This window comes from Triticum aestivum, chromosome 7D (genome assembly GCF_018294505.1).
Source record: "Triticum aestivum cultivar Chinese Spring chromosome 7D, IWGSC CS RefSeq v2.1, whole genome shotgun sequence".
Taxonomy (NCBI): domain Eukaryota; kingdom Viridiplantae; phylum Streptophyta; class Magnoliopsida; order Poales; family Poaceae; genus Triticum; species Triticum aestivum.
Window position 1 is genome coordinate 90,844,797 of NC_057814.1, and position 9,425 is coordinate 90,854,221.

General features: G+C 55.3%; 2 protein-coding genes across 2 annotated transcripts; both read left to right on the forward strand.

The window, feature by feature from the left end:
- Positions 1–2,160: 2,160 nt before the first annotated feature.
- Positions 2,161–4,792, forward strand: LOC123166048 (uncharacterized). Its single transcript, XM_044583808.1, has 3 exons — positions 2,161–3,386; positions 3,454–3,860; positions 3,938–4,792. Exons 1-3 carry the CDS (start codon positions 2,642–2,644, stop codon positions 4,373–4,375), a joined length of 1,590 nt encoding a protein of 529 aa, XP_044439743.1. The 5' UTR covers positions 2,161–2,641; the 3' UTR covers positions 4,376–4,792.
- Positions 4,793–6,715: 1,923 nt separating this feature from the next.
- On the forward strand, positions 6,716–9,087 carry LOC123168643 (uncharacterized). The gene is made up of 3 exons (XM_044586520.1): positions 6,716–7,813; positions 7,883–8,385; positions 8,479–9,087. Exons 1-3 carry the CDS (start codon positions 7,036–7,038, stop codon positions 8,935–8,937), a joined length of 1,740 nt encoding a protein of 579 aa, XP_044442455.1. The 5' UTR covers positions 6,716–7,035; the 3' UTR covers positions 8,938–9,087.
- Positions 9,088–9,425: the final 338 nt, after the last annotated feature.

The following is a 9,425-nucleotide window of genomic DNA, read 5'->3' on the forward strand; positions in this document are numbered from 1 at the left end:
TATTCATGCTAGAATTGTATTAATCGGAAACTTAGTACATGTGTGAATACATAGACAAACAGAGTGTCACTAGTATGCCTCTACTTGACTAGCTCGTTGAATCAAAGATGGTTAAGTTTCCTGGACATAGACATGAGTTGTCATTTGATTAACGGGATCACATCATTAGAGAATGATGTGATTGACTTGACCCATTCCGTTAGCTTAGCACTTGATCGTTTTGTATGTTGTTATTGCTTTCTACATGACTTCTACATGTTCCTATGACTATGAGATTATGCAACTCCCAAATACCGGAGGAACACTTTGTGTGCTACCAAACGTCACAACGTAACTGGGTGATTATAAAGGTGCTCTACAGGTGTCTCCGATGGTACTTATTGAGTTGGCATAGATCAAGATTAGGATTTGTCACTCCGATTGTCAGAGAGGTATCTCTGGGCCCTCTCGGTAATGCACATCACTATAAGCCTTGCAAGCAATGCAACTATTGAGTTAGTTGTGGGATGATGTATTTACGGAACAAGTAAAGAGACTTGCCGGTAACGAGATTGAACTCGGTATTGAGATACCGACGATCGAATTTCGGGCAAAGTAACATACCGATGACAAAGGGAACAACGTATGTAGTTATGCGGTTTGACCGATAAAGATCTTCGTAGAATATGTAGGATCCAATATGAGCATCCAGGTTCCACTATTGGTTATTGACCGGAGACGTGTCTCGGTCATGTCTACATAGTTCTCGAACCCGTAGGGTCCGCACGCTTAACGTTTGGTGACGATCGGTATTATGAGTTTATGTGATTTGATGTACCGAAGGCTGTTCGGAGTCCCGGGTAAGATCACAGACATGACGAGGAGTCTCGAAATGGTCGAGACGTAAAGATCAATATATTGGAAGGCTATATTCGGACATCGGAAAGGTTCTGAGTAGTTCGGGCATTTTTCCAGAGTACCGGGAGGTTACCGGAACCCCCCGGGAGAAGTTATGTGCCTTATGGGCCATAAGAAGGAAGCACACCAGCCCACAAGGGGCTGGTGCGCCCCCCTTGGGCAGGAGGCCGAATTGGAATAGGTTTGGGGGGTGGCGGCCCCCCTTTCCTTCTCTCCTACTCCTCCTTCCCTTGCTCTCCTACTCCAACTAGGACTCCTCCAGGGCGCGCCATAGGAGGGTCGGCCCTCCCCCCTCCTCCACTCCTTTATATACGGGGAGGGGGGCACCCCATGGACACACAAGTTGATCATTGATCTTTTAGCCGTGTGCGGTGCCCCCCTCCACCATAATCCACCTCGGTCATATCGTAGCGGTGCTTAGGCGAAGCCCTGCGTCGGTAGCTTCATCAACACCGTCATCACGCCGTCGTGCTGACGGAACTCTCCCTCGAAGCTCTACTAGATCATGAGTTCGTGGGACGTCACCGAGCTGAACGTGTGCAGATCGCGGAGGTGCCGTACGTTCGGTACTAGGATCGGTCGATCGTGAAGACGTACGACTACATCAACCGCGTTGTCATAACGCTTCCGCTTATGGTCTACGAGGGTACGTGGACGACACTCTCCCCTCTCGTTGCTATGCATCATCATGATCTTGCGTGTGCATAGAAATTTTTTTGAAATTACTACGTTCCCCAACACATGATGGGTGGGTCCCATTTGTATGTGCAGGCATGACAAGGAAAAGCGACTAGATCAGCCGGCCAGTTAAATTTTCTAATATGTCCCAAAACTTTGGCCTAATTGAGACAAAAAATTCCCAAGATTAGTATTCAGTACATGTACCATTTACTGGAATTGTTTTGCATTTTTCCAATTTTTTTATTTTGAATAAAAAAGAATGAGCTAACTAAAATTGACAATATCTCCTAAATTTCCTCGAGATGAGTTGAAATTTTCAGATCAGTTTTGGATACATTGATGTTTATTAAATTTTATTTTTTATTTTTTGAGAATATTTAATTTTGAATCAAATTTGAATGAAACAACAGCAACTTTCAATATTTACCAAGCATTGGTCCAAATGAGCTATGTTTTTTTTAGAATAGTATTGCATGTCAGGATACATGTGTGGTTCGCTGGAATTGTTTAGCTTTTTTGAAATATTTGAATTTTGAGTCAATTTTAATGGATTAATTAACACTGCAATCAAAAGTCGTCGGTTTGACCTGCTGACTAATGTGGCTGGTTTGCTTTGCCACACGCGTACTTACATGCAGGACTCACTCGTGAGTGTCACATCAACATATCTAAACGCTGGGTTAGACTTAGCTTCAACGAATTACAACCGTATCTGATGTTTTGTGCAACAAACCTATAGAGTGGGTCTTTTGTGCAAAATTAAAACAAATAGTTGATGATTTGTGTAATTTACTCTGCACATGGGTGATGTACACAAACGATAAGAGAAAACGAAAAATGGTATGACATGTACTGCACAGGTGCACTTTTTTCTGCAAGTTTGAACGTGCAAAAGAGGCCTCAACTCCAAAATCGCGTGTGCACTTTTGTCCGCAAGTTCATCTATCCGCTGCACTTGCAGCCTTGCAGGACAGGACAGCGAGCAGGACTCTAGACGCGCCCCAGGAAGACCAGCGTCACCACGCCGGCCAGCCGGCAGGCGGCAGGAGCACCGACGCGCACCATGTCTTCCTCTCCCTCCGCCAACCCGGGCCACGGCGTCGCCACCGCCGCCGCGGCGTCCAGGCCCACGGACCCCAAGGGCTTCGCCTCGTTCCTGCGCACCCAGGACGAGGTCGACGCGCTCTGCGACGAGTACGGGGTACCCAAGAACCAGTACACCGCGCGCCCCGCCGGGGACCTGTGCGCGAACTCGACCCCGCCGCCCAGGGCCATCTGCGTGTATGCACAAGCGCTGGAGGCCGGGATGCGCGTCCCGCTGGAGGGCTTCTTGCGCGAGGCCCTCGCCCACTTCGGCATCGCGCCGGCCCAGCTCACGCCCAACGGGTGGCGCATGATGGCCGGCTTCCTCGTGCTCTGCCACCTGACCGGCGTGCCGCCGTCGCTCGCGGTGTTCCGGCGTTTCTTCCTGCTGTCCAACGTCTCCCAGAAGCACAAGAAAGGCTGGTACTTTTTCCGGTCCAGGGACAGCTCCGACTTGCGCTTCACGGGGATGCCGCACCCGTATTCCATTTCCTTCAAGGACTGGAAACACGAGTTCTTCTTCCTCTCGTCGCCGGAGCCGTGGCCTTGCGCCATGGAGTGGCGCGAGCCGTCCAAGAGCTCACTGGTGATGCCGGTGCTAACCGGCGAGGAAAATCAGTGGGCGGCCAAATTGCTGCGTGCTTACGGCGGCGCGGCCGTTGATCTCAACGCGTATCTCACCACCAGCAACCTTGCCGCCGCAATGGCAATCACTACTTCCAAAGGTAACTGAACACCGAAATCCTCTGGTTCCCCTGTTTCATTCAGCGCTAATGTTGCTCTTGTGTACAGGCATGTATCCCTCTGCCCACGACAGGATGAAGACTATGCTCGCGGAGAAGGCGGACGCGCGGGCGTCGGCGTCGGCGAACAGGGTGAAGGCTGAGCCGGGCGGCGACGCAGCAGGGTCGCTATCTCTGTGCGGGGAGAAGCGGGGTCTGGAGGAAGCCAACGGCGAGGAGGAGGTCCCGCCTCTTTCACTGCTGAACACGCCGCTGTCCAGCGTGTGCGCGCCACCGCCCGGCTTCTCCCGGAAGCCACAGCACATCGCCGCAAGCACAAGGCACGCCGGGGACACAATGGACTGGGATGCTGCAAGGGAGCTGCTGCAGGGCGCCGTCTCGACGCCGCTGGAGCGCGCGTTCGCGGCCAACGAGCCTTCCGACGTCGTCAAGTCGAGCTTTGCAGCGATTCTCCAGGTATGCCAGCAATTGCGACGCTAGGTGCTCGTCCGGGCTCCCTCCGGACGCTGATCGATCGCGTTCGTTGTGTTCAGGCCGCGAACTACGCGCCGTTCTCCTTCCGGTACGCGCTGGAGCTGGAGGAGAAACTGGCGGCCAGGGAGCGCGAGGCCGCGGCGCTGCGGGAGCAGCTGGAGGAGGCAAAGGCCGAGCTCGCGGCGACGAAGCAGGCAAAGGCGGAGCTCGAGAAGGCGAAAGGCTGGCTCGCCGTGGCGAAGCGGGCCGGGGAGGCGCAGGCCGAGCTCGCCGCGGCTCGGGCGGAGGCGGTGGAGAAGAGGGCCGAGCTCGCCGCGTTGAAGCGGGCCGCGGAGGCTGAGGCGGAGAAGGCGAAGGCCGGACTCGCGGCGGCGGAGGCGGTGGCGGTGCAGCAACTCCTGGCGTCGGAGGAGGACGTGCGGCGTCGCGCGGAGCACGCGCTGGAGGGGTACGAGCGCTGGCGAGGCCTTCAGGCTCCGGCCGGTCGTGCCGCTTGAGTAGCTCGTCCATCGGTCTCGCTAGATGGCTCGTCGGCAACATCGCTGGAGATGACGAACAAATTTTTGGTTGATCGATCGGTCCTATGCGCTCAGCCTCTGTTCTTCTAGGCAATCGAGTGCGCGGATCGATTTTATCTGGAGGTCACATTTTTCTAGGAGTAACTTTTTGTTGGACGCGTCTAGCGACGGCCGTTGGCCCGCTAACGAGTAGGGAAGATTATTTAAGAAAGAGACCGTTTAAGAAATCTCAAACGCACATAATTACATCTGATCCCCACAGTGTAGTTTGCATGCATCCATGTGACTGCATGATCCAACTAGTTTGCATGCGTGCATGCTTGCATTCTCAGATAGTATATTTAATGTGGCAATCTGCTGTGTAAACGTATTTAATTCGTATTTCATTTTTTTCTAAAAGCCATAACGTTCAAACCGCGTGTCGGAATTCAGATCCGTTTTCACCATTGAAATCCTCGGGTCGTGCTCTTCGAAACTAGATCCCACGTGGTTTTGTTTCTACGAATATATTTTTTGTGCAATTTTGTCTTTGTTTTGTGCAACTGAATAACAGCCGATGTGCAACTACTTGACAGTGGATGTCCAACTTTCCGCCTACCTCGTGGATGTTGTAGTTTTCACTGATGTCACCTCCACTTCAAAACTACCTCCTTCAAGTGAGATGTGCAAATTTGTGTGTCGCCCAGGCCAACTGCCTAGTAGTTGATGTGCAACTTTCCCACTTTCCCCCTGCCAGTGATTGTGCTTTCACTGTTTGCTACGTCGGCCAACTGTCTAGCAGTGGATTTGCATCTTCGAATACTGCCACGGCCAACTGTCTACCAGTGATGTGCAACTTTCCCTCATACCCTGTGGATGTGGAATTTCCCTAGTAGCACTCGGTCCGAACCACTCCTCTAGTGGGGTGTTCAACTTTCGCGCCCTATTTATATGCAACTTTTCACTACCTTAATGAATATGTAACTTGTCACTACCCTCATGTATGTGGAATCTCACCATCCAACTATCCCTGCTTGTGAGATGTGCAACCTCATATGTTGCCCCAGCCAACTGTCTAGCAGACTTTGCGCAACTCCTTCCCCTCCCTACTTGTAGATGAGTTCGTCGTATGATTCTTCCAAAGAAGAATTTGATAGGGAAGAGGAGGAGGATCTTGCAATGATCCTAGCCATGCACATCAATAAAAAAACCGAAGCACGGTGGTTCGGTTATGGGTCGGCAGAAAATTTGGAGGGATAGGATCGATGCCCACAACAGATTGGTCAGGCATTATTTTGCGGAGAATCCCACATACCCCGAGTCGTACTTTCGTTGCCGGTTTAGGATGAGCACCGAGTTTAAGCAATACATACCTTGCAGGCGTTTTGTCGAACACCTTGCAGGCGCCGAGCGGCAGCGAGCGCCCGGGCGCTGTTCGTCGGAGGACGGCCGCGCGTGAGGGGCGGCGGTGACTAGAGGGGGACGGAGGAAGCCTCCGCGGCGTGGGGATAGGCCGGGGAAGCGCCGGAACGGTGGCGCGGGCGGCGTCGGTCCCGCGGCTGGATGAGGGGTGGGGTTGCGAGCCAGCGCGCGGGAGCGGGCGCAGCAAATAAGCGGCGCGATGGATTTTCGGCCCGCGCGCTGAACTAGATATGCCGCGCGCGCGGTTTTTGCGCGCCCGCTAGAGCCACTCTAACAATTGCGCGCGCGCTAAAATGAGCAATTGTGCGACACGGCGCTTGTTTAGCGCGGCTGGTGAAGATGCTCTCAGGGGGTGTTTATAGAAATAAAAAGTGTGCGTTTGCGGAGATTGAGTATACGCATGTGTATGTAAGCGTCTGCGTTGCTTCTCTAATGAATATGAAAGAAAAATCTCCCGTTGCTTGTTCTAGCTGACACCGCCCATCTAGGAGATGTCAGGGCGCGTGTGCGTGTTCTCCCTAGCGGCTTGCTATGCAGGCCTGCACGCACATGACACGAGCGCATTCGCCCCCGTGACCGCGCGCACCCATGGTCGGCACGAAATTCACATGACCGCGCCCACCCACATTACATGAGCCAACCAACAGGAACGCAGGTGTAATTGTCATCAGTTTTAGTACTCACCTTTGAGCGCAGCTGCCAACAACAAGGATCCTTTCCCGACACGCAGTTGCCCCCTGCAGTTTGACTTAGACGGGCTTGAATGAGAGACGTGTGCCTTCGAGAGGAAGGAAGCTACGCATTGCTCGTTTGCGCCGAGGCAGGGGCCAGCAGCATGCACCTCAGGCACGGCACATGGCCCATTGTGGAGAGACGTGGCCGAAACAAATACCGTACTCCCTTCGATTCAAGTGTCCAAGCTTTGAACTACAAATTTAAATCGGTGACTTCATAAATTTCAAGATGTGCTCATAAGGGTAGGGTGTTTGTGTGTGCCTTCATAGGGATGAGTGTATGCGCGCGTATATGAGCGTTTGCGTCTGTACTGTGTTAAAAAAACCTATAGGAAAAGAAGACCCAACATTAGTCCAACGTGCAAAGAGGCCTCAGTTACAAAAAGCCAATGCATTTTCAGTTTAAAAAAAAGGTGTGCACTTTCGTCTGCACGTTCATCCATCCGCTGCACCGCAGGACAGGGCAGCGAGCAGGGGAAGCGCTCGAGGAGGACAGACGTCACCATGCCTTCCTCTCCCTCCGCCAACCCGGGCCACGGCGTCCGCACCGCCGCCGCGACGTCCAGGCCCACGGGCGCCGAGGGCTTCGCCTCGATCCTGGCCACTCAGGGCGAGCTCGACGCGCTCTGCCGGGAGCACGGCGTCCCCGAGGGCTTCACCGCGCTCCCCGCCGGCGACCTGCGCGCGAACTCGACGCCGCCGCGGGGGGCCATCTGCGTGTACGCGCGCGCGCTGGAGGCCGGGATGCGCGTCCCGCTTCACCGCTTCTTCCTCGAGGCGCTCGCCCACTTCGGCCTCGCGCCGGCCCAGCTCACGCCCAACGGGTGGCGCAACATGGCGGGCTTCGTCGCGCTCTGCCGCTCCGCCGGCGTGCCGCAGTCCCTCGCGGTGTTCCGGCATTTCTTCCTGCTGTCCGTCGTCTCCCACAAGCACGGAAAAGGCTGGTACTTCTTCCAATCCAGGCAGGGCTCCGGCCTGCGCTTCACGGGGATGCCGAACCCGAACTCCATTGCTATGAAGGACTGGAAACGCGAGTTCTTCTTCCTCTCTTCGCCGGAGCCGTGGCCTTGCGCCGTGGAGTGGGGCGAGCCGTCCAAGAGCGCACTCATGAAGCCGGTGCTCACCCCTCAGGAAAGCAAATCGGCGGCCAAGCTGCTGCGCGTTCACGGGGGCGCCCCCGTTGATCTCAGGACGTATCTCAGCAGCAGCAACCTTGCCGCCGCCATGGTAGCCACCACTGCATCACCGCCGCCATCTACTAGTACTACTCCCAGTTCCAAAGGTATCGGAACATCGAAATCCCTCTGATTCCCCTGTTTCGTCGAACCCTGAAGTTGCTGTTTTGTGCTAGCTATGGATCCCGCTGTCAAGGACATGATGAAGGTTATGCTCGCGGAGAAGGCGGCCGCGCAAGCGTCGGCGTCGGCCGTGAAAGCCGAGCCGTGCAGCAACCCAGCAGGGTCGCCATCTTTGTGCGGGGAGAAAAGGGTTCTGGAGGAAGCCAACGACGAGGAGGGTCTATCTCTTCCTGTCCACAACATGATGAAGTGTATGCTGGCGGACAAGGCGGCCGCGCAAGCGCCGGCGAAGAAGAGGATTCGGGAGGAAGCCAGCGGCGGGGAGGAGGTTCCGCGTCTTTCGGCGCCGAACACGCCGCTGTCCCGCGTGTGCTCGCCACCGCCGGGCTTCTCCGGGAAGCGACAGCACATTCCCAGCAGGCACGACGGAGACACCACGGACTGGGAGGCTGCGCGTGAGCTGCTCCAGGGCGCCGTCTCGCCGCCGCTGGAGCGCGCGTTCGCGGCGAGCGCGCCTTCCGAGGTCGTCAAGTCGAGCTACGCTGCGATTCTGCAGGTATGCCAGAGCAAATGCTTCGGCGAATCGTTCCATGATCGGTAGGTGATTGTCCGGAGTCGGATCGATCGCGTTGATTGTTTTCACTTTCAGGCCGCGAACTACGCGTCGTTCTCCTTCCGCCACGCGCTCGACCTGGAGGAGAAGCTGGCGGCCAGGGAGCGCGAGGCCGCGGCGCTGCGGGAGCAGCTGGAGGAGGCAAAGGCCGAGCTCGCCGCGGCGAAGCGGGCGGCAGAAGCAGAGCGGGAGAAGGCAACGGACGATCTCGCCGCGGAGCTCGAGATGGCGAAAGGCGGGCTCGCCGTGGCGAAGCGGGCTCGGGAGGCGGAGGCCGAGCTCGCCGCGGCTCGGGCGGAGGCGGTGAAGAAGAGGGCCGAGCTCGCCGCGTTGAAGCGGGCCGCGGAGGCGGAGAAGGCGAAGGCCGAGGAGGAAGCGGCGGCGCTGCAACAGCTCCTGGCGTCCGAGGAGGACGTGCGGCGGCGAGCGGAGGACGCGCTGGAGGCGTACGAGCGCTGGCGAGGCCGTCGCGCTCCGGCCGGTCGTGTTGCTTGAGTGGCTCGTCAATGGATCTTTTGGAATTTGAGAAATTTCTAGACGACTCCTCGGGACATCGCTAGAGATGAGGAATAAATCATTTGGTCGATCGATTCTATGGACTCTTTTTTTTTAACAAGATTCTATGGGCTCTGTTCGTCTAGGCAATCGGGTGCTCGGTGTAGAACTAACCTTTTCCGTAGGGGCAGTTTCTTGTGATACACATTGCAGCATAGTACGTGATTTCCTCTAGGTTGATCTTTTTTTTTTGCATACATATGAATACAGGCCAACTAAACATCGGCAGGACCTAGACAGTTTGTTTGGTTGCTTGGAGGGAACGAGGAATCGGCCTTTTTTGGCAAGCCAGACTCGCTTGAGCCACGTGTTTTTGTCGCCTGCATCCGATTAGGACGATGAGGCAACTCATAACTACCCATCTCTAGTCACCTCCCACGCTCATTCACACCACACTCCTCCCCTTTCCCTCACCGCCCCTTCGGTCT

Coding starts and splice junctions, on each gene's coding strand:
- LOC123166048 (XM_044583808.1), top strand. CDS start 2,642: ATGTCTTCCTCTCCCTCCGCCAACCCGGGCCACGGCGTCGCCACCGCC. Junction 3,387..3,453: donor GGCAATCACTACTTCCAAAG/GTAACTGAACAC, acceptor TCTTGTGTACAG/GCATGTATCCCTCTGCCCAC. Junction 3,861..3,937: donor GCTTTGCAGCGATTCTCCAG/GTATGCCAGCAA, acceptor CGTTGTGTTCAG/GCCGCGAACTACGCGCCGTT.
- LOC123168643 (XM_044586520.1), top strand. CDS start 7,036: ATGCCTTCCTCTCCCTCCGCCAACCCGGGCCACGGCGTCCGCACCGCC. Junction 7,814..7,882: donor TACTACTCCCAGTTCCAAAG/GTATCGGAACAT, acceptor GTTTTGTGCTAG/CTATGGATCCCGCTGTCAAG. Junction 8,386..8,478: donor GCTACGCTGCGATTCTGCAG/GTATGCCAGAGC, acceptor TTTCACTTTCAG/GCCGCGAACTACGCGTCGTT.